Source organism: Chelon labrosus, assembly GCF_963514085.1.
Source record: "Chelon labrosus genome assembly, chromosome: 7".
Classification (NCBI taxonomy): Eukaryota; Metazoa; Chordata; class Actinopteri; order Mugiliformes; family Mugilidae; genus Chelon; species Chelon labrosus.
This window is the reverse complement of record NC_140343.1, coordinates 27,677,642-27,701,575: the sequence shown is the minus strand read 5'-3', so window position 1 is coordinate 27,701,575 and position 23,934 is coordinate 27,677,642. Positions and strand designations below refer to the sequence as shown.

General features: G+C 41.6%; 2 protein-coding genes across 4 annotated transcripts in view; both read right to left on the bottom strand.

Annotated features, from left to right (window-relative positions):
- Positions 1-3,513: 3,513 nt before the first annotated feature.
- Positions 3,514-7,859, bottom strand: use1 (unconventional SNARE in the ER 1 homolog). Its single transcript, XM_084549176.1, has 8 exons — positions 7,748-7,859; positions 6,823-6,872; positions 6,506-6,584; positions 6,222-6,374; positions 5,841-5,856; positions 5,702-5,726; positions 5,353-5,515; positions 3,514-4,770 (listed from the first exon to the last, which is right to left on the bottom strand). The coding sequence occupies exons 1-8, from the start codon at positions 7,844-7,846 to the stop codon at positions 4,588-4,590; spliced, it is 768 nt and encodes a 255-aa protein (XP_084405302.1). The 5' UTR covers positions 7,847-7,859; the 3' UTR covers positions 3,514-4,587.
- Positions 7,860-9,801: 1,942 nt separating this feature from the next.
- The window catches only part of LOC311490206 (myosin IXB), a 52,683-nt gene continuing 38,550 nt past the window's right edge, over positions 9,802-23,934 (bottom strand). Inside the window, exons 17-43 of one of the 3 annotated variants that reach the window (XM_084547597.1) lie at positions 23,735-23,848; positions 22,913-22,952; positions 22,660-22,782; positions 22,487-22,567; positions 22,212-22,322; positions 21,779-21,904; positions 21,524-21,673; positions 21,233-21,393; positions 19,928-21,097; positions 19,221-19,296; positions 19,014-19,135; positions 16,976-17,094; positions 16,458-16,651; positions 16,233-16,340; positions 15,951-16,121; positions 15,816-15,857; positions 15,618-15,729; positions 15,457-15,530; positions 14,792-14,984; positions 14,551-14,679; positions 14,210-14,315; positions 13,867-13,998; positions 13,411-13,534; positions 13,079-13,129; positions 12,191-12,306; positions 11,962-12,101; positions 9,802-11,519 (exon numbers count right to left, since the gene is read on the bottom strand). In XM_084547597.1, coding sequence (XP_084403723.1) covers positions 10,975-11,519; positions 11,962-12,101; positions 12,191-12,306; positions 13,079-13,129; positions 13,411-13,534; positions 13,867-13,998; positions 14,210-14,315; positions 14,551-14,679; positions 14,792-14,984; positions 15,457-15,530; positions 15,618-15,729; positions 15,816-15,857; positions 15,951-16,121; positions 16,233-16,340; positions 16,458-16,651; positions 16,976-17,094; positions 19,014-19,135; positions 19,221-19,296; positions 19,928-21,097; positions 21,233-21,393; positions 21,524-21,673; positions 21,779-21,904; positions 22,212-22,322; positions 22,487-22,567; positions 22,660-22,782; positions 22,913-22,952; positions 23,735-23,848 — 4,630 coding nt within the window. In that variant the 3' untranslated portion in view covers positions 9,802-10,974. The remainder of the gene's footprint in view (positions 11,520-11,961; positions 12,102-12,190; positions 12,307-13,078; positions 13,130-13,410; positions 13,535-13,866; positions 13,999-14,209; positions 14,316-14,550; positions 14,680-14,791; positions 14,985-15,456; positions 15,531-15,617; positions 15,730-15,815; positions 15,858-15,950; positions 16,122-16,232; positions 16,341-16,457; positions 16,652-16,975; positions 17,095-19,013; positions 19,136-19,220; positions 19,297-19,927; positions 21,098-21,232; positions 21,394-21,523; positions 21,674-21,778; positions 21,905-22,211; positions 22,323-22,486; positions 22,568-22,659; positions 22,783-22,912; positions 22,953-23,734; positions 23,849-23,934) is intronic. The other 2 variants (XM_084547598.1, XM_084547599.1) reach the window with 2 other exon arrangements.

Genomic DNA, 23,934 nt, shown 5'->3' with positions numbered 1-23,934 from the left:
TCTACATCCTCCACACACACAGGAGAGGTGAAAGTTGTCCCTCTGTGCACTTTGGCTGCTTCACCCTCCTGCCAGAGACCTGCCACAACACAGCTGCATGCGAGATGAACCCTCATTAGGGTGTTAAGACTACGGAAGCGCCACAGACACAACACAACCACACAGATAGAGAGACAGAGATGCAGAAACGTCGCGTCTCAAACACGGGGAGGCAGGCGCTGCTGAGGGAAACAGTAACGACGAAATGAAAGCGGGCAAACTTCTACAACACCTGCACAGACGAGAGATTGGGCGATTGGAATCAGCGGCAGTGCACGTGATGAACGGATGCAGACTAAAGAAAATAAACCCTGAGGTCTGCATAAACGTTTTAGCTTCAGTGCACCACAATCAGGTGGATGTGTAGGCAGACTTTAATAAGGTAAAATGTGTAAAAACATTAAAAAAAAACTGTATAACATATTGCAGATACGCTCCCATATGCTCCCATTAGGTCAGTAACGTCACAGCACATTCAAAACGTAGGAGGAAAGAGGGGAGGGGGGGTCCCTCTTCACCCCTTTTGCTCCCTCAAGGAAGCGCGTGGAAAAAGAAAAAAAAAATCTCCTTCATCTCTGCAGGCAGCCTAAATCCTTGCTGAAGCTGCAGCCAAAAACTAAATTAAAAAGACCCAAGTGTTGAGATGTTTAACGGGAGCAGTGCTGCGCTGAGAGGCAATGGAAGTTCTCTCGTGCTTAACAATTTGTTCCTGTGCTCTCTGCCTTTTGGAGGGATCAGACCAATTAAAACCACACAGCGCCACACGCCCGCACCCGCTCGAACGGCACATGACAACAGATGACGATTGTGTCACTAATGTATCGTGGTCACAACAAACAAGCCCTCATGCTGCGTGTTATCTTAAAGACTCTCGGTTACTTTGTGGTCTGATGTTTATTCAGCACAGGGAGCTTAAAGAAAGCAAGGTAATGTGTGAGAAAAGGTAGTACTTTGCTAAAGATATGAAATGTCTGAATATGTAGGGATGGATTTATTTGGCCGCTCTAGAGCCACCAGGGAGAGATTTATGTAGATTATAATCTGCATATCTTAATTCACTAACAAAGACCATACATCGGTTAATGCAAGGACGTGGCACCTGGGGGACATACAGCTGATGGAGGGATGAGAAGGGTAGAGGAGAAGTGCGGTGGTGATCCTAAATTGTGGATGGGCACCAGACAAAGATGTAAGAGTGCTATCAACCCAGCCTAAAGTAGCAAATACTGTCATGGGTCTTAGGGGGTTTAGGGTCGTCATCGCAAAATAGGCCAAAAGGGAGCTATGTGGAGGCCTGCTTGCTTGGTTTGTCTTTTCTGATGGTGAGGCCCACGGAGAGGGGTCAAATGTAAAGGTCTTTAGATGTGGAGGAACCCGAGGAGTGAGACTCAGGGTCGGGGCACGTCTCGGAAAGTTTTGGTTCCTTTTAACCCTGATTACCTGTGATGAAAGAGAAAGACAGGAGGGCGACAGGGGGATGGGGTGCACAATCGGCCACATAACAGGCTGCAGCTTCAGTCTAATAATGACATGTATGGTCGGGGATCAGTCACGGAGGCAGATTTAGGACAGCTTTTTTAATATTGGTAGCATTGCTGAAAATACTTTTACTTACAGTAAGTGGAGGTATTAAGTATATTTGTTCCACTGCTGCAGCCAGCAATTAATTAGCTTAGCTTAGCATAAAGATTCAGCAGAGAAAACAGCCTCTGAAGAGAACTAAATAAATACACTTACCAGCACCTGTAAAGCTCTCTAAACCATGCCTTATGTCTATTTTTGTTCAGATGGTACAAAATGTAAATAGTGGGGGTTAAATCTAAACTGTAGAGGAAATCGTGGTGAAGAAATAGTAACAACTGTTTGCCAATGTTCTAGAAATAAGTTACCATCACAAAGGTGACCATGTTGTAATAAATATTCTTAGATAGCTGTCAACCTTTTATGTAATAATCAAGTCTGCAAATGTAAATGGTCTGTATGTTTCAACCTCAGTGGTACTCAAAGCGCTTTACAGTGTTTGTCATTCACCCATTCACACACTTACACACCAATGGCTGAAGCTGGCGCGCAAGGTTCAGTGTTTTGCTCAAGGTTTGCTGGGATTAGTGGACAACTCGCTGAGCCACAGTTGCCCATTAGTTGTTGATGTGCGAATTTTAGTTGAGATTTTCTAGTTTTTCACAACCGTGCAACTCAGCGGGCCGAACAAGTGATGAACTACTGTGTAAGCTGTTGGCTGTTTGGCTGGTGGAGGTGGAGCTCATTCAGCTACCAGTGATGGATACAATTGTACAAGCAGATTGTATGTGAATGCTTGACCTCCAAAGTCTGTGTAGAGAAAAAAATACAATGAATTTCTTAATTGCAAGTTCAAACTGTCCTGACAAGTGCAGAGGTGAAAATTAAAAATGTATTAAACTGTGGGTCACAGCTGTACTTAAAGTTCTTAACGCCTATGAAGATTCCTTTTTCAGGACGTGGTACTGAAATGATAAGACTAAACTTACAAAACATTTAAGCGCAGACACTCGGGCGCTATTTTCAAACCATCCCTGTGGGAAAAGACTTCAGGAAGGAACTCATTCAGGTTTCCCAGGTCAGAGGTTAAAGGAGTCCTTAATGAGCCTCACAGAGGTATTTTCTGACTCCAGGAGCTCAGACTCTGGAGGCTTTGCAGGAAACTAAAACGCAGCAGTTTCATTCAGATATTGGGAAAACATAGCCACGACGAACAAGAGAAACCACACCACACCACCACTGTGATCAAACTGAGGGATGAGGATCCTCACCTGTGACACAACCTCATTTGGTCTCACAGTGACCTGCACACTTTGGCTTCCAGCAGGAAAAATGCCCCCCCCAGGGATCCTAAAATACACGGTGCAGCGAGCAGCCGTGAGGTGGGGCAGGAGCAAGGGAGACGGGAGAGAGGAAGCGCTGAGAGCAGAGCTGCAAGCCTGGACAAGCCGATCAACTTCACAGTCCTAACAACAGTCAGACGCCCGACACTGGAGGAACGCCAAAACCTTCTTTAGTTTGTTTGTTTGCATGAAAAGTTCTGACTTAAAGAACTGACACTCAGCTGTTATCAGGATAAATGAAGGAGGAACAAAAGCTGACAGATAACCAGAGTCACATATAGCTGCTGTGTGTTTTTGTCCTGCTGCGATCTGCCTTTATTTAGCCATACTTCAATCCTCAGAGCACTTCTAAATGAGTAGTGGGCTTAATTTAGGAAGCAGGGCTCGGATCAGGCCACCAGGGTCACTGTGGGCTGGGGGTGGGGGGGGTGGGGGTAGTCATTTGTTCACGTCCAAAGATCATGACTGACACATGCTGGACAAACCGGGTCACTGCAGCTATTATTACACTAAAAGGAGAGGGAGACGTCTGCGTTGATTTAGTAAAAAAGACTCAGGACACACACACACACACACACACACACACACACACACACACACACACACACACACACACACACACACACACTGGATTCACAATTACCAAACAATGAGAGGAAATTGAATTGTTTTAATTCTCTTCTACTCACACACAACTTTCACTCTAAGACAGGAATGGACACGTAGCTACAGTCATTTAATGATCTCACTTCATCAACACCTGCAGCCTCAGCAGTCACCACTAACCAGAACACGTCATCAGCTGATCAGTCACGTCGCCAAAACACTCAACACTATACAACAACAAACAGGACTGAGGACACTGGAAATATATGCAGACAAACCACCTGGTAAGACATGTTTCCAACAAATTCATGTGAGGCTTAGTGAAACAACTGGCAACACTTTAAAGGTAGAGTATGTATATACTATATTGACATGTTATAACGCACTACAGTGTAGCTTTCAGCAGATGGATGTGTTTGATCAACACGTGTAAATGAGGGCTGGGATTTATTACATTGCAGTAAAACTTTAAAAATGTCCTTTCTGCTTACAGCTCCATTTTAATGCATTATAAACTATTTAATGAATGGTGCTAAATGCTCAACAGGGCAGTTAACGTTAAAAGTTACCAAATAGCTGTATATAGTTGGGTTTTTTTTTTTTTAGATTGAGACACAGTTGATGGTGGACAGATCATGAATACTCTTTGATGCACAGACAGTGGACAGAAACAGTACATGACTGACTTTAGCCCCACCTAGTGACAAAGTGCATACATGTGTTAGATGGCTAGCAGCCTACCTGATGAGGAATTAAAATAATTAAGGCTCAGTCTCTGTCATCTGCGCATTAAGACTTTGTTACTTCTCCCAGAAGCTCTTTGATTCGATTCAAAAAAAAAAGAAAAAAAAAAAAAAAAAAAAAGAATATGATATTGAAGCTTTAAACTTTCATCAGCCTGTTTAGAGTCAGAATTTCCAAAGTGCAAATGTTTCAGCTCATCAAACAGAGTTGTTTTGGTTCAGATCGCACATACAGGACGTGTATGTACAGATCATCTACTGAGGCCTATGTAGTTACTGCTCTTGTAAACAAGGGAGGACGTAGGACTAAGAAGTTCAGGGGTCGCACACTGTCATCATCTGAGTCTGGGGAAGATTCTGATGAAGAGGATCATGCTGATGAAGGTGAAGGAGACCAGGATCAGCATCAGCCACAGGAACCAGTTCACAGACTTCTTGGTGTGCTGCTCCAGTCGCTCCGACTCTGTCTTCAACTTCTCAAAGTTCACGTCTGCCTGGCGCATGGACTGGCTCAGCGTCTGGGAGACAAGTGGAGACATGACTAAATATTAAGATAATAAATATTAACCGCAGAATAGCTCTTATGCGTTGGGTGAACGATATGTTTTACACTGCCAACTTGGGGCCAGAATCAGCTTAGACATATGGCATCCAGATGAGAAAAAGTTTCAGGGACAGAAATCCAATTATTCCTCACTACAAACAAAAGAATATATCCCACAAACAAGATAAGACAGTGTAAGTCTTCTTGTGTATTAACAATGAGGATCCAGGATAGGAGCAAAGCAAAGAAGTGAAAATTTACCAATGAAACGCTTTGTAATCAATAGCTTGACCTTAATTTGATGCGACAGCTTTAATTTTTCTTAAGAAAACTACAACATCCATAGCTTGGCATCCTTGTCAGAGTGAGAGTCTGATAACACAGCATTAGATAATTGGATAGAACAACCAATCAGAGACATTTTGTTGTAAACCAAGTGACTACGTCGCTGTTACTCTTCTGTCCAAATCCTGCCAAAATCATTCTGATTGGCCCTGTAGTTCTTTGCCATGGCGTACTTTTAATTGAACAATTTAAATGTTGTCCGTTCAGCTACCTGGTTGTCCTGTTTGATGATGTTCTGCGCTGCCAGACTGTTGTTCTTCAAACTTCTGGCCAGGTTGAGCATGTCATCTGCCAGCTTCTCCTGCAGGTTGTGGTGGTGCTGCAGGACCGCGTCCAGCTCTGCAGCAGACTGACGCTCATCCAGAGGAAGAGACCTGCAAGGAGTTCAACATTTTCATTTGACTGTGGCTGTGACGCCGAGGCTCTGATCTACAGTCACAACAAACAACAAAAACAAGTTAAATGAGGCAGTGGGGGCCACAGTGTTGAGTGAATGAACCTGAATAGGAACAAGGAATGACAGTTTTTACAGACAAGCAGTAATATGCCGTATGGTTTACCTTCGCTTTCTCAGGTCTGATGTGTCTGTAGAAAGAAAATGATCAAAATACCTTTAGAACACACTTTTATTTGAACATGAGCTTGTTAAAATGATCTGCTGTCAGTCAAGATGCTTTAGAAATCCAAAATAATTCTTACCTTTGTCTGACAGCCCCTGTAATGACACAAAACAACAACCAGCATGTAGAAATTAAACAAATATGGGGCATAAAATACATATTGAATCTAGATTTTCTACCAAACTATTTATTTAAGACATTCAACTACTGTGCTTGAGTATTAAAATACCGGTTACTTAGTTAGTTTGACTAACTAAGAAACCATCTGATCAAACTAACTTAACCAGCCCGAAATCTAAAAGTACAAATAATAAAGTCATTCATTAATACACAGGATTAGATGTTACAATCCCTTGTGCTAAATTCTAAATGAAGTGTAAAAACCTCTACAGCCTTGGACAAAACAATGGCTATCTTGACAGTTGCTCATGTCAGCTCAGCAGTGCACATCTTATCCTACCGTGCCGAGCAGCTCGGCCCTCATCTCTCCCGTACATCGGGCCTTCGTCTGCATGTGGACAGTTTTACTGGCGGGCATCCTCTCGTTGGCTATTGTGGGTGTTCGTCCGGGGGCAAGGAACTGATTAGCTAAAGCTTTTTCTGTTGTTGAAGACTGAGAAGGAAAGAAGCAGCAGAGACGGGAGGTCGGAAAATGTTCTTGGCAGTAGAGAAGAGACTAAACTGAGCAAGAATGTATCTTAGTATTGCAACTCTCACAGGAATGTGTAAAATCTTTTTACTGACCAGTTTTTCGGCCTCTAGAAGTCCTTTAAGAAAATCTACTTTTCTTGTGTATTCAGTCAGGACCTCTAGTGTTGGCTTGCTGGAAGAAGACACAAGTAGTTACTGAGCAAAATGTAAACCATGTGGTTGTTCTTAATTAACTGTTATTGAACTAAAGTGCAAACAAGTCTGTCAAATAAAACAAACAAACAATTGAACCTGCCTAAAAAGGGCTTAAAATGAAAAGTGTTAAACAGTTGACTACAGCATTATATGTATTAAAATCAGACTGAAATAAAAATAATATCAAGATGAATGAACGTTGAGGGTGATGTTACCTTGGGCTTTTCCTCAAAGCTACCAACATCTCTTCTAAGGCACCAACATACTACATCAGACAAAACAGAAGCACAGACATTTAATCTTATTTCATATGCTACAATTTAAAGACAATAAAAAGATACAAACTTGAGCTCTGTCTGCAACGCCTTTGTAATTTGTGTTAGAAATCAAAATGCAGAAAAAAATCTTACAGCTTTGATGACAAAGATTGTTCTACTAGATTGAACTGGTCATAAGGCTGATTGTCTCTGATCAGGACAATATATAAATGATTTATAGATTAGATTAATAAAGTGCTGTCTAATCCCTTAAACAAGACACCTGCACTCACTCTGTTATTATGTTTCATAGTTTAATTCCACAGCACTCTAATCCAACTTCTTCTTATTAATCTGTTTGTGAAGGTTTGACGCAGATTCAGCCATTTGTGTGATTCTAATATGTCGTCTACTCTAAGTGAACCTGCTTCACTGAAGTAGAAAACTTCTTGAGGTTGATCTATTGCTGGTCTGCTAATGAGTTCACGTTAGTCTAAGATAGGTTTACTCATTACAGTGGAAACTGAGTGTGGAAAGGAAAGAAACGGGAAAGTAGCTATGTTATAGAGACACCAGCGTTACAGTTGACTTTCGTCTTTAATTTAGTCTGATTTGCGTGTCAACAGAGCAACAAAAGGGACGGTTCATTTCATATTTTAATTGCGCATTTCTCGTTCCAGATAGTTCTATTCGTAACGTGTCGGAGAGAAATATACAGGTCCATGTAAGTAAATCCTGTCACTGGATTCAGTGACGACGTGGCTAACAGCGGCTCACAGCTGCAGAGCTAACAACAACAACAGTCATGCTAACTATAGCTCATGAAGGTCAGGCAAAAAACAGCTCTGAGTTACAACATTCACTCTGTGTTTATGTGTCTTACCTTTTCTAACCTCCATTCAGTCTCTCCCCGTTTTTCGGACGCTATTGACTCACAGCGAGACAATAATCTTATAAAATTAATTTCCAACCTGGAAGCCATGTTTGAAGCCGACCCACCGTCGCAGCAGTTTGACGTCACACAGTTCAAATGGGGCGGGGCGTAACTAAGGCCGCTTGACAACCACAGGCCACAGCCTGATATCTAAAAGAATAAAGTTTACATAACGCATTAATTAAATACATTAATAATATCATTAAACTATAATTTGTATGATTGTAATATTAATAACATATTTACAATCTATAGTTACAACCATGAATTGTGTTTGTTATTTTTCATATCATATATATACAATGCCTGGCCAAAGAAAGTCACACAGTCTAATATTTTGTTGGACCGCCTTCAGCTTTGATTTGATTATGTATTTGCTGTGGCATTGTTTTGATAAGCTATCACAAGATTTATTTCCATCCAGTGTTACATTCATTTTTCACCAAGATCTTGTATTGATGATGGGAGAGTCTGACCACTGCACAAAGCCTTCTCCAGCACATCCCAAAGATTCTCAATGGGGTTAAGGTCTGGACTCTGTGGTGGTCAATCCATGTGTGAAAATGACGTCTCATGCTCCCTGAACCGATCTTTACCTATTTAAGCCCCATGAATCCTGTCATTGTCATCTTGGAATATGCCCGTGCCATCAGGGAAGAAAAAAATCCATTGATGGAATAACCTGGTCATTCAGTATATTCAGGTAGTCAGCTGACCTCATTCTTTGGGCACATAATGTTGCTGAACCTAGACCTGAGCAACTGCAGCAACCCCAGATCATAGCACTGCCCCCACAGGCCCCCCCACCCACTAGGCATGATGGGTGCATCACTTCATCTGCCTCTCTTCTTACCCTGATGCCCCCATCACTCTGGAACAGGGTAAATCTGGACTCATCAGACCACATGACCTTCTTCCATTGCTCCAGAGTCCAATCTTTATGCTTCCTAGCAAATTGAAGCCTTTTTTTCCGGTTAGCCTGATTAGTGGTTTTCTTAAGGCTACACAGCTGTTCAGTCCCAATCCCTTGAGTTCCCTTCACATTGTACGTGTAGACTTTACTTTCACTATTAAACATAGCCCTGAGTTCTACTGTTTCCTATTTTCAGTAATTATCCAATAGGAGGCTCGTACCCATTTCCTTAGTTAAATCCAGGTGGCGACTTTTTTTTTTGGCCAGGCAGTGTATTTAATGAAGATGACTTCCTGTTTTTCCTAAACAGTGATATCTGAGGTCCCCCAGTCATTATTGTTATGCTTTATTTAGAAATGATCCATTAAACCTCTGACCCGGGCAGAGGTTTAATGGATCAGCCATGTTTCAAAGACACGTATGAGGGTGATACCTTTAAAAGATATGTTTGTGACATGTCTCTCAGTATAGCATGATATATACTGTCCACATCCACATGCAGGAAACTAATTATATATATTTTGACGAGTTAGTGCATAAGAAGATTAATGGGCCACTAAAGTCATTTAACAGAGTAATGACGATGTGCTTACCGTTTCTAAACAGTACTATAATTTCATCTGTGGCTCTGGATAAACTTTTTGAGAAACTAAACCACAAATCCCATATTATTGCTTACCTGTTGATCATGAAAGGTGCTATCCTCTTGTGTGCTTCACTTCCTCTCCCAAAGGTGCGCTTATTTCTCCTTATAAATAACATGCTCTAAATACATTAAGTTTCTTTTGCCATGCCTGTTCTCTGACAGGTGGTGATTTAAAAAAAAAAAAAAAACCCCCCCAAAAAAAAAAACCGTTGTGAGAACATGACTTTAGATAGCTGTGGATTCAAGACAATGAAGTGCACTGATATGACTTTGTATAATAATTTTGTTTCTCCATTTTGGAGAAAGTAATATTAGGATACAACTTCATTCGTCTTCATGCCAAAGTTTAAACAAATGGTGAATTTGAATTTATGTATATGTTCTCAAGTGACTTGATGCTACTCTATTTGTGCTCAAGAGTTATAGAGAGTTCATGATCATTCAAGCACGTTACTCCTTTAATAACTTTACCACCATCAACTGTGTCCTAAATCAAAACCTTTTGACCGTACCTGATGGAAACACACAGCAGCGAACATTACAAATATCATGTCCTGTATTTTCATGTTAATACTAATAACCATTACAGTTCATATCATTCAGTCCCAGACATACACTCTCTGTTACACAATACACATCTTCCTCATAATCCAAACACACTAACAATTATCTTTCAACAGCAGTCCGAGAGAGAACATTAGTATTACATTTCATACAAAGTTGGCCAGAGCTGTGCTTCAGCAGAACTCACTCATCATGGGACAGCCGAGTGAAGCCAAGTTCATTTTAGAAGAGAGGAAAGTTCAAGGAGCTTTAAAGACGTCGTGGCATGGCATCATGGTGGGGTTTGTGTTTATGTTGTTGTTGTGGAGAAAGTGGCATGTGCTGCTCCCATGTCCCTTTGCTGTGTGACATCAATGAATTCCTATCTGGAGTTTGTTGTGTGGCAGCTGAAAGGTGAAGGTAAACCGAGACAGCTGTCCCTTGCACAACAGTCACAACGCATGCATTAGAATCACTGCATGTTTAGGTATTTTTTTCAAACAAGTCTTGTGCCGATTCAGTACAATTAACACAAAAGTGAGACAAATGTCCCCTCTCTAACCGAAATAACCCTCCCCCTTCTATGAGCACCGTTTCTTAATAATGACATGAGAAATGAGTTTCTTTGTTAACTCTATGTACAATGTCAAGGCACTAGCTAACATTTCAGTGGGCATGTTTTGCTCATTAAGAGAACCAGGAGATGAAAAGTGCGAATGGAACCTGCAATATTTTCTTGAGCACAAAAAAAAACAAAAAACAACATCATTATGAGACTGCAAATACAGCCTCCAATCCAACTGAATTCATCAACTGTAACCACGATATATTATAATGATAGAAAAGGTGCTTGGCAAAATGTTGTCCAGTTATTTCGGACAATGCAAGACTTTAGACATGTTTGCAGGGAGTATTTCCCGTGTGACAACAACAACCTCCATTTTGTGTCACTTTGTAGAGCCACAGAAAGGCCAGCACATCTCATCACAATCTCTCATTTCCGTTCCTCTGTTGTGATTCTCATCTCTATATCTATATATTCAATTCCTTTCGGTTACACAGTTTCTGCTCTGGTCAGACATCATCGTCCATGTAGGGTATATCCGCGTCAGAGTAACGTCTCTGGCCCTTTGAGACTTCGGTCTCATGCTGCTGGAGCTGAGGGGCGGGTGTAACAACAGAGATGGATGAGGATGAGGAGGAAGCCGAGGGAGGGCAAGAGGAAAAATGCAACAACAGGTCACAGTCGGAGCTGTCGATATACATGGACTGGGTGCTGTCTTTACGGCGGCCAGGCTGGTCTCTCCTCCTGACTAAGTAGTTAACTGCTCCAGGAGGAGTATAAGTCTGACTTGGGCCTGTGGACTGGGAGAAGACGCCTGGGGGGAGTTTTACTGTGTCCGGGATGACGGGGTTGCGGCGTCGAAGCGGATGTCTCAAGGAGTTGTTGGAGGATATAGAGGTTGAAGAAGCGCAGCTAGACACGGAGGAGGTGGAGCTAGTAGGGGTGAGGTTTTGAAAAAAGGCCCGTCCGCCGGCGACTTTAGGTCGCTGGGCCAGATCTGATGGTCTGGGAACACAAACTGCCCTGTGTCTCCTCCGCTGAAGGCCACCTCGTCCTGGAAGACAGGGAGGAAAACGTTGAGGAAGATAATCATGTTTTACTCAAAGATTAACACATTCGTCTTGAGAGGGTGAAAACAAATCGAAGATCATGCAACCATGTTATCTAAAAAAATAAAAAAAGGTTACAATTACAAACATTTGGTTCACAATAGTGCCAAATGTTCAATCAATTGACTTTGGAAGGGGGTGGAGCATGCTTCTGTGCCACACATGCATTTACATGCACACAAACACACAAACACGGTTGCAGTTCCTCCAACCTGCTTTGTTACAGAGCAGACGTCACAGCCCCCATCACCATCACTGGTCCAGACCTGCACCACAAAACACAGGAAGGGCCCAACCCAGCGGCCCCGTGGTCTGGTCAGAAATCCATAGGTGACCGACGGAAACAGGTAGAAGAAAACAAAGTCCAGACTGTACCTTAATACTGACCTTCAGGATCTGAGCTGTGGGCAGAGGAACGCTGCTGCTCGTCCAGAAGACTCTCCGAACTTAGCGAGGCTTCAGAGTCCAAGTTCTCCTGGTCTGAACCAGGCTGCTCCATCTCTGGCAGTCGACAGGCCAGATCCTCTCTGAAGAGGGACAGATGACAAGGACATCAGAGAGTGATGAAGGATGACTCACTATGGTGAGTACAGAAATAAAGACAGAGCATCCTTACTTCTCCTGTTTGATGGATTTGATGCGTTCCATCAGGTTCTTCTCAGCCTCTGTGTCTGAGTCCAGAGGCTCGTTCTCAGGGACAACGCTGAGATCAGAACTGGCCTTCTCATGCACCTGCAGAAGACAGAGCGTCACACATTGATCCCTCAAACAACTCAACCTGGAAATGTCCATTAGGTGATTATATATAGAGTTATTGTGGAATGGCCACAGAAAACATACGACTTTAACCCAGATCTGAAACTCAACCAAAATGTGTTAGTGGAGTAAAGAAAAGCAGGGTGGATGGTGCCTTTGGTATCCATGCATCTGCACATGAATTCTTTGTGATTGGGAATTATTTAAAAGGAGAAAAATAAAGTGAGGTAAATAATGGTCCACCTTCAAAACAGTACCAGTGAGATTTACAAAGCAAAGTACTGATAAAAGCCATAAAATAAAATGACTTTCATAGGTTTGTGGTCTTCTTCCAAAAGGTGAAGATAATTAAAAAAAAAAAAAAAAGGGGAAGGCACTCAAACGTCACAAAAACAAACAAAATGCAGCATTACCATCAAGCTTTGCAAGTCACTATGGTTAGGTCACTGTCTTCTAAACACAGGGATTACAACACCAACCCAGAACCATTGTGTCCTCTCACACAGAGAACAAGAATGAAAACAGCAGTTCCTTCATATCTCAAGCAGGATATCAACCAAACTAACAGCAACATGCAGTCTACTCCCAGTTAGTATGGAAGAGTAAAAAGTATTAAAGAAAAACAAAAACACAACAGCCAGAGCATTACCCACATCTAACATGCCATGCATGGGGGCTTTGACATGGCCCACTACTACACACTACAACTGCTAGATCTACTGTACCAGGGGAACTTGATGATACATACCACCACTCCTTTGTAAGGAGGTGAGAACCTTAGAGGCAAATGCCAGAAGTGCTAAAGAGAGACAAGGAACATTGGCCACGTTACCCATGTTAACCTAAGAACAACAGCTTGTCACTCCTGGAATGTGTTTTGTGTTTAAAAGATACAAGAAACTGTTACTGAGTCAAGTTAAATGCATTATACAGCATAAGAAATCATTATCTATATAAGACTTTAAAAAGATTCAAATTTGTTTCCTTCACAGCCAAGCTGATCTAAACTGTTTTGGTGGTTCTGGTCCACACTAGAACTTCAGCAGGTGATCCAGAGTGAAGCAGGGTGTTGGTCCTCACCGTGTTCTGTCTCTTGAGTTTCAGCTGGTTAACAGCCAGAGCTTCAGCGTACTCTAGCTGCTCAATCTCCTCCATTTTCTCATTGTAGCGTCTGATCTGCTCATTGACGAGCATCTCTACACACCTATAGACGAAAGAGGGTTCAGGAAGTGAAGCAAATTTACAGCTGTTAGTGGGGATTATCTGGGATTTATGGATTATATGTCATAAATCCTAGTTTGATGAAGGTTATGGATTTTATTTTGGAGGCTGTGGTATGTTGTACTATTGAATTCTATTGTGTTGTACCGTCACGTGTTTCTGTTATTTTGACAACCCCATTTTAATCAGTGGGCTAGGCTAAATAACAAAAACTTATTTGTGTGCATTCATTTTCACTGGTGTACCTAATATTTTGGCAAATGAGTATATAAAGCAAATACAAACGAGTTATATTTGACTTCATGGCAGTCTTACGTGGTGGTCTTGGCAACATCTTTCATGCTGAGGAGCGGGTCCGCACTGTCTGGGCAGCGCAGGATACATGGTGCAAACACTATGGCCAACGAGTTAGGTGACATACGGTTGTGAGCCTCTTCCTTACACACTCTGTAAGAACATAAGCAGACATCAACATGTAATAATAGTTCTGTCTGCATTCATTCTGCTAATAATCCACAACATGCACACTAGATAATAAGTGATAAAAAAGCCACTTTCAATCACATCTAGTGAGAGCTGTATCGCTATATGCAAAATGAGTAGTCCTAATGGACTGATATCAGGAAGACATCAAAATATACAACACAAGAATGTCTACCTGACAAGATGGAAGACAAGTCTCTCCAATGTGTTGAAGTTTGCTGTAGGAAGCTCCTCCAACACTTTATAAATGGCCTGAAGCTGCTCCTGCTTCTCCGGAAGTTCTAACAAGTGGAGAAAACAAATCAAATCTCACACTTAACTTTGACCACTAAGAGTACACTGTATTTTCCAAAATGCTTTTATTTCATTTCTAAACACAACCAATAAATGTTTTTTTCTAAAACAATATATCTATTTATTTCTAAAATAAATAGACACACAAAAGCACCGGAAACAAAACTCAAGCACACTTTCTATTGTAAAATGCCTCCCCCGGTGGGGGAACGGCTTCCTCACCCACTGCATGCAGAAAGTCATTGTAATGTGTAAAGGTCATGAGTGGGTCTGGCAGCTCCCTCAGCCACTGCTTCACCAGGCCCGTCACTGTGTGGATGGGATAGTCTTCAAGGCAGACGAGGTGGGGGTCTAAACACGACAAAAAAGTAACATCAGCACAAGCATCAACAAAGTCACAATTAGGACAACACAGTCTCCCACTTCATTTTAAGTGAGTAGTTAACATCACATAGAGACTAACCTGTCTCTAGTCGCTGGTGCAGCTCTTTCATACGGTTTGCAGACCCAGATTTGCGATAGATGCCCTCGGTGTAGAGGCCGTGTATCTCCACGTGCTCCAGCATCATCTCCAGCACCATGGGCACTGGATTCTTATCATTGACCAGGTGACACACGCGCACACCAAAGTGCTGTCCAGTGAACTCTTCGTCACTCTGTGGATTCAGCAGACAGCAGCAGTCAGTAAAAACTCACCCAAACCACTCACCCCATCGCTCTCATCTATTAAAATACACATACTCTCTACAGTCTTTTACCATCTAGTCATTTGAGTTTCCATAGGTATTTACATACAATCAAACATAAACGTGATGCACTGAAGGTCCTTCTTCTGTGCTACTATATTTCTTTGCACAACGTAAATATTCACATAGGGTTACTTCACTTTTTTTTTTTTTTGAAAAAGCTGAAACATGATGGTTAGTATGTTGCTCCTTATTCTTCTAGTGTACTGGCAAGTGAGATGTGACCGCTCTTATTTATTTATTTATCCAATATATACAAAAGAAATCCACATTTGAGCTTAAAAAAAAAAAAAGTAGATAAAAGAAATGCTCTGATAAAATATCCATCTATCTATCTATGTTGTTAAAGTTTTGCTTCATCACACTGATGACCCTACCATACCTTTTTGGCACAGAAGGTGGAGCAGTCTGTGACTATCTTGCAAATGCACTTCTTGTGGCACACCATTTTACAATCTGTAAGAAAAGATTTAAAATGCATCAGTTACTTTAAGAATTCTTATTGTAAGTTACGTTACGATTTTTTGGGGGGTGTTAACTCACAGCTGCACATGTAGGCTTTCTCCATTCCCCAGATGTAAGAGCTACACTGGTCACAGGACTGCATAATGCTGACCTGATAGTTGACGAAAATGTGATCCAGGGGGCTCTCCATCTACAGACGCACAGTCACTCAGTTAAAAATATCATTTCTTTAATTAAATTATTGTGGACAAAAAATTTAAAACCCTGACCACTTACGCTTTTATCTTTTTTCCTCCTTTTCTTTCTAGCTTTTGCAGGCTGAAATACATACAGACAGAAAAGACAGGTGTGAACATGATATCTTATCCTGTTTAGATCAAGACTGAATCATAATGAATCTCTGTGTTTTACCTTTGCAGGTTCAGCCTCCTCCTTTTTCATCTCTCCTCTGATGAAGCCATCCAGCACTGACTGGAACAGGTTGACCACTAGTTGGACTTCGTCTTTCTGTTTGCTGGTGGCCAGGTGGATCACTTTGTTCTGGTAGCCTGTCATTAGATCTTTGTAGCCAATGGTGGGTTTCTGTTAAGGATTAGGGGAATTGAGGAAAAATAAGGAACAAGAGAGGATGATGAAGAAAGGTTTTGATCAGCACGTAAGAGGTGTCCAATTTCGGTCTGCATTCAGACTTACTGAGAGAGAATACATGTCTTTAATAGTCTCCCTGAACTGCATGGTGGCTGTGACAAAGATGGCTTCTGTGGCTGACAGTGACTTTCCCCTGGAGCGGAAATCATTCACCTACAGAAGAAGGAAAAAAAAAAATTATTCATTAAAAAAAAAAGGTCATTACAAGCATCCCTAAATTAGATTCAATTATTTCCAAAAGAAGTGAACATCTTGATGCATTTCACTCACCTGATTGCCAAGAAACTCATCAAGGTGCCGCAGCTCATTGGCGTTGGCGATTTCTCTGTCCAGCGAGGCATTCCACTGCTCGGAGACCCGTGTGGCTCGACTAATCTTAATGGTGGGGTTTCTGCCTAAACTTTTACCAGCACGGTCACCATGGGGCTGTGAAAGTGGCCGCGGCTGGTGTCCGGATGTCGGGGCTGAAAGTGTGAATGTTTTCATGAAATACACTGAGAAAAAGTGAATGGATATATAAACCACACCTCCACACCTGCTTTTAAAACTAAACGCACAATGTACAGTATGCCTAAATATAAGGGATGAAAACCCTGGGTAAAGTTATTCTGTTATCACTGCACAGGTCAGTGTTTTCTCAGAAAGCAAACAGCGGGATTAGTTAAGGCCTGAGAATAATCACGATAATGCACCTGTGTTTTCTTGCCATGTCTCACTTCCTGAGGTGTAACCTAAGTGAACTACAGCAGTTCAACAAAGGAACTTTGAACGTCCTTTATATAATTTACCTTCTCCTGCTGCTGGCTTCTCATTTAGCATCTGAGCAAATGTCAACTCTCCGTTGTCCGGAGTCTGGGCCTCTTTGTGGGGTCGTTTTTTCAAAATCTTGCTGAAGAAACCACCTGACCTGCAGGGCACAGAAACAAGAACCTATGAAGGATATTTACACACCAGGCTTGTGCACAATTCAGAATTTCAGAATTGGCCGCCATTCAATTCATGAGTTGGAATTTGAATTGAATTGACTCCGCCCCACAGGAAGTTGAATTTGAATTGGAGTTGGAATGACAGGAAGAGGAATTAAATTCATGGCAATTCAAAGAAATTCCACACAGTCATACAACAGAAAGAATGTGTTGAATCTCACATACAATTACATTAATTTTGTAATTTAATAGCATAATGTCATTACACATAACTAGTCACTCCTCAACCCTGCATACATTTTGTTCCAACATATAGATAATGATCAAATTCTTGAAATAAATTACTCCCTCAATGTTTGATTAGTTTTGTTCAAAATGTTATTTTCATTTCAAAGTAATCAAATAACACAAAGTCGTTGTAAATGCAGTTGTCATTTATTCCAATGCAAAACTCATTGAGCAACACTGTTGCATCTAATTCTCAATAGCTCCTCAAATGTTTTATCATTGAGTCTGCACCGTTCTGGTCTGAATATCTTTCCTGCAACACTAAAGATTCTCTCAACAGGTGCAGAGGAAGCTGGTATGGCAAGATATTTACAAATTACCTTTTAGGCCTGCTATTATTTTCCATGTTGCTGTTATTACAGGTGTTAAATCTATAAACGTTTGTAATCTGAAGTTGTAAGGGACTTCTGAAACTTAAAAAGTCCGGTGTTGACCATCAAATTGTGTAGAAAAGAAGCTTTCAAACAAATGTCCACCTCAAATGGCTTGGCAACCATTTTAAATACTTGGTTAAAGCAAAGCATTCTGGGATATGGAGTCACGTTCCATTGTGTTCCACAAAATTACAATTCCAATAAATCAAACTTAATTATGTGTTCTGTGACTAGAGCTTTTAACATTCATTGCTGGGGGGAAACATTTCCTGTTAATGTAATCTGTACAAGTAGTTCAAACTAATATCATTTATAGAATATGTAATGAAATCATATCTGACATATATTGTAAAGCTTCATTGTTAAACACTTCACTTATGTATATGAATTTCTTTGAATTTGTATTGAATTGCAATTCTGCTTCCTTTAATTCAAATTCAAATTGTAATTCTAGATCCTGTTTTTGACATCAATTCAAATTCAATTCAAATTCAAGAATTGAATTGGAATTTAGGAGTCATTCTCAATTCAATTCTGGCTTTGCACAAGCCTGTTACACACTTTGAACAGTCTTGCAGAAAATGACTCATAATTGCTCAAAACAAGGAAGAGATACTTCACAACTTATTCATTTATAACAGTGAAGTTACATTTGCTGTATGTTTTCTACTGGTTTGGTTTTTGTAATCGTATCTCTGTTTGGAACTGTTTCTTGGTAACTGGCAAAACAGATAAAGATTTCAGGTAACTATGACTATAAAGGACCATCAAAACAAAATTCAAAACTTTTTTAAGTTCCACATATTTAAGCTCGGCTTCAAAGTGTCATCATAGTAACAGCACAAATAAAAAACAAAACCACGCAATACATCAAGGGTACATTTCTGGTAAATAAATCCATTCAGTCATTCTGGCTGTGAATGTCCAGCACACCAGAGGGAGTTTTTACCCTGAATCTGACTCAAACATGTGGTAACACAAAGCTGAGCTCAAACTGGGGATGGCCTTGTCTGAAAGAGCTTTCCACCACATGTAATGCCAATGTCCCAGCAGTATATTATACGACAGAATGTGTCATTACTGATATATAAAATACAGTGTCCTAATAGACATATCATGTTGTACTTTTCAGTCCAACGGGCCAACATTTGTTTGTATATTTTTTACACTGAATAGGAACCCTCCCTGTCCCATCACATGAACATGTGCTTATAGGTCATTCCACTGCGGCGTAGTACCTGTCTGGTGTGGATGCGATGGAGTGGCTTGAGTCTTGGTGACCAGAAGCCTCTTGTTGCCTCCTTCTGAATGAGCTTCCCTTTGAGCCATCCCCATGACTGTCTGATGAGGAAAGCATCTGCTGAACAAAGAACAACATTTAGAAATTGACACTCAATTAAGAAAGTCAAGAAACCGCCATTAAAAAAGACCAACACTTAAAATACCTCTCTGGATGAAATAGCACCAGTCCCTTCAGAGCCCGGAGACAAACTGTCAATCGATGAGGAGCCTGCTTCAGTTCTGCAGATGAACAGACAGGAGAAACATGGAGGAGATACAAATCAATACATTATTAAATAATAATTGTAGCACCGATACCTTAGGGCTTTCTATCACAAACAGACTAAATGTTGTAAATCATCTCTAACTTATCGTCTCCTATGGCATGCATGATGTGAGCAGAAAAACAAAGATGTTCAACTGTAGATGTTTGTTAGAAAGATTTCTTGTACTTTAAAGGACAAGGTTAGTGACAGAGATTAGGAAGCCCAATCATTTCCACAGAAGATCTTTAAGATTAAATTAGGATCAATATATACAGTTTCCTTTTTAAAAAGAGAAGTCTTATGCCCTAAAACAGCACACCATGATGCATATTTATTGAAAAAAATAAAAGAGGATTTAGTGCTCTACTGAGTGAATGTGTTGACTCAAAATAAAACTACTGTGCCATTGCAATGTAGAAACTAGACACCCCACATATCAATGTGGCTCACTGATGAGTAGCTTTATCAATCTATGGATGATTGTTATTGTTATTAGGATTAATATATTGTGTGATTTGGGTAAGACTGAACGATTAAGAATGTCGCCAGACTTATCCTTTAACATGAGTGTAGCTCTAAGAATATGACTGTAACGTAAGACGTACAGAGTTGGTTTTTTCATCCTTTCTTCTCTCTGCTGCGATGGAGGGCTGGCGTTCTCAGAAAGTTCTCCATCACTCCTCCTCCCCTTCCACTTCTCTGGTTTCTCCTTCATGCCTCCAGGGCGGCGATGCAGATTCACTACTGCGACACCTTCACCTAGGCCATTTCTCTCAGGTACAGAATCGGCAGGTTGCAGGGATAACGTAGATGGACGGACAGGTGCAGCAGGAGGAGAAGAGCTTTTTGCATCCTTCTTCCCTCCCTTGTCATCCTTCATTTTCCAGGCCACAAAGGTGTACTGGTCCAGCTCCTTGCTGTCTGACCGCTCTTTTAGCTTAGGTGGCTCCTGGTTTTTGCTCTTTGGTGGGGATGTTTGTTCCTTGTTGATGGCTGAAGAGGAAGAGGAGGAGGATGAGGCAGCTCGTTCAGTCTCTCTCTGGTTGTGCTCCAGCCCTCTTCGCCTCCTCTGCTCTCTTTTCTCTTGACTCCTGGATGACTGGCCCCTGCTAATAGCTGAAGGTCTCTGTTCAGCATTGGAAGGTGTAGAGGTAGTGCTGGACTCTTTATCCGTCCCCTGAGCTGGTGATGTGGGTTTAAGTGTGTCGGAGGGGACCCTGTCAGAGGGCGGGTCAGGTTTTGAATCCGACTGTCCTAGTGTTTGGTCCTCCAAATCCTCCTCTTCTTCATTCTCATCTAGCTGAGGTCCAGCCTCAGCCAGGGTACCGTTAGTTTCCAAATCTAATGCCTCATCCTCCTGCTCTTCATCCTTGTTCTGTTCCTCCTCTGTATGTGAGCTTGTGTTAACCACTCCTCTCTCCTCCTCCTCAGTCTCCTGGGCAGGGAGGTCTTTATCCAGCATCTCCTCTGTGACCAGCTCTATATCTGGATCCTCTCTTGTTTGAGGCTCCCTTGCCAGTTTTTCCTCCTCTTCCTCTCTCTTTTTCTGTACTTCCTGCGCTTTCCTGGCTGCCTCCTCCTCCTCTTCTGCCTTCCTCCGTGCTTCATCCTCTTCTGCCTTTCTCCTTGCCTCTTCTTCTTCAATTCTTCTTTTTTCTTCCTCTTCTGCTGCTTTTCTCCTTTCCTCCTCCTCCTCCTTCTTCCTCCTCTCTTCTTCTTCTGCCTTCTTCCGAACTTCTTCTCTCTTTTGTTTCTCATCACGCATGGACTGGCACCTGTAATGCACAAGACATACATTGACACCCAATGTTTTAAAACCTTTAATAAATCCTTAATTATGTCCATCAGTCCTACAAACTTGTTCTACGCCATGCTTTCATGATGGTGTCTCTGAGTGCCGTTCTTTTTACCTTCTGCGTGCTGAGTGGCCTCTGACTAGGGCTTGTATTTTTGTAGCGCCTTGTCTTTGTCTGTGGAACTCTAATCTCTGACTGTGCCCTCTCCACACAGCCTGGATCACAGAGGCTGCCCGATGCCTTCGCTCCACTTTGCAGTACCTACGCCATGACCACTAAAATACAGGAGAGAGGATAAAAATTTTGAAAAATTTAAAAAACAGAATTGTACTTAAATCATCTTAGATATCACAATGTAAACAAAGAAATTAAAAAAACAAAAGCTACCAACTACTTTGCATTTACCTGGATCAAGGTAGCTGCCTGTCTCATGTCTAGAAACTCTTTCCTCTGCAGACGAGCTCTGAACCAGCGCTGAAGGAAGATGATCTTACGCATCACATCCTTATGCAGAACGTCCTGCAGCTGCTGTCGCTCCAGCTCTTTCAAGAACACCTATACAGACAAAAAAACAAACAAACAAACACCAGAATGACATGTAGTACTAAATACAGAAAAAAATGGTGTACAGGTAACGTGGACAGGAGGTTAGTGGTGTACCTTAGTTTTGCCTATTTGGTAAGTAGTCGGGTCCAGGCCCATCTTCTTCTCAAGCAACGCTGAGATGTCGTCTTTAGAGGCAGTGGAGTTCTTTGGTAGCAAAACTCTGAACTGCTCTATGAACTCCTGCAGGGACAAGGAAGGAGTTACAAGCATGAAATGAATGGACTGTTCCAGAGAAGACATACTGTAGGTGGCAGACATGAATGCCTGTATGTTTTTACATACAGGGATGTCATCCTTATCTACTCATCATCACAGCATCAAAACAATTTAAGCTGTATATTTTTGTGAATATTCTTCATGTGTATTCTTATTTCCAATGCAGATCATTACATCAACATTAAAGCATAGTATCTTCAGTGCCTTGTTGTGACAATATATATATTCTCAAGGGAATTTTGAATTGATTTTACTAAAGTAGAAGCAGTACCTGGAATGTGTACTTGGCTCCATAGCCTGACCTCCTGATGCGAACAGTTTCCAGCATTCCTGTGTATCGCAGCTGTTGAACCACCAAGGCTTCATCCAGATGCATCTCTTTCTGCTCATAAACAGTTACACAACAGGCATATTTAGCGATACTCTTATCATCTGCAAACTCTCAATGTTCACATCTCAGACTTCAGTTATTTTTTTCAAATGTACACTGCATTGAAACTCCAAATAAAACTTCAGGATTTGACCCCAAGATGTTACAAGTCTTACCTTCTCAGCATTGGAGCGAATACATCGAATGAAGTAAGGCTCTGCTCTGTTCAGAGTTTCCAAGAGTTTGGTCAGAGATGTCTGAAGGAAACAAAGACATGGGTTGGCTGAATGTTCAGGAAAATGCTTGTTGGTTTCTGGGTATAATGTGCATATGCTGTAAATGTTGTTACCTGGAACTGGGCACTGATGCTAGGTGGCTTCTTCTTCTTGTGCAGGTGCAGCAGAGACTTGGTAGTGCGATCGTGCAGTGTCAGACTCACAATGAACTTTAGTGATTGAGAATCCAGCAAACTCTGCAATAACATAGCAGATTAATCTACTATTGGCAGACATTATCCATATTATACAATCACATCAACTCTGGTGTTAATTAATGAAACCATATTCTATTTTTCTGCCTCCAAACTTGGTCCTCATGTTTACCTTGGGTATGGCCTGCCTCTGTTTGGTGCTCTTGTTTTTCCTGCAAAAAAAGGAGAAAGAAGGTGGAGGATGAGTTAGGGGAACAGAGGGCCTAGAGGCCGAAGTCTTGAGGATGGAGTGTGAAACCAGGTTAGTATGGTCGAGTGACTCCTTCATGCGTAGTCAGTGATGGAATCAAGGCTTGCACCTAGATCAGATGAATGATGGAGCACAGGGTTTAATGAGTGACAAGGGAAGGAAGAGGATGAGCAAGTTTTGCTGCAGGATATGGGATGTAACTCTAAACAATCAGCCCAGCAGAGACTCCCCATACAAAGACAGACGTGCTGTCATCAAATTTATGCTCATGTCCCGTCTGTTGCCTTATGTCAAAACCTGCTGGAAATCCTAACATGCTGCAAGGCTGCTTGGACATATTTCACAAGATGCTCTAAAAGACCTTGCATGCCAATAGTCTTCTGATGTTCATGCGGCAGTTAGAAATGCTCATGGCATTTAAGCCTTAGCCCTCAAGCAAACTAGATAATATTTACTGAGTAAAGCAAATTATATGATGCATGATGCAATCAGGAGTGTATTTGATGTTTTAGATCACATAAGATGTTAATAATCAATTTAGAAAAGTGGCTATAAATATGACAACTTTAACTAGTCATGGTTGGTTATATAAACCGGCTTATAAGCGGCACATGGCTGACCAAAATAGCTATGGCCTGCATTGCTCTTGAGAAAAAAAGCTTTAGTGGGAGCATGTTCTGCCTGAGCCATTGAGACTGGACTGATCTGGAGAAGAGCTGATGCCAGGCCTGTCTGCAGACTCACTGAAGGACGTGTCGCGGGAAGCGGAGGCGACCCCAGGACTGCAGCAGCTTGCGAGGGTCTTCACCATCCAGCTGTAAGTTCTTAATGGAGCTGATGATCTCTGCATGCATGTCTCTGATCACGCAACACATATGCACAACCAGTGTGAATAGAGAAGGAAGAGGGGAGGGAGTACAGGGAGTGGGAAGAGGGAGGGTAAA

What these genes read in the sequence shown, in the direction of transcription:
- use1 (XM_084549176.1), bottom strand. Translation starts at nt 7,846, where the DNA reads ATGGCTTCCAGGTTGGAAATTAATTTTATAAGATTATTGTCTCGCTGT. An exon ending in TTCTAGAGGCCGAAAAACTG is followed by an intron (nt 6,375 to 6,505) that starts GTCAGTAAAAAG and finishes TTTCCTTCTCAG; the next exon opens with TCTTCAACAACAGAAAAAGC. An exon ending in TCAGACCTGAGAAAGCGAAG is followed by an intron (nt 5,516 to 5,701) that starts GTAAACCATACG and finishes AACTCCTTGCAG; the next exon opens with GTCTCTTCCTCTGGATGAGC.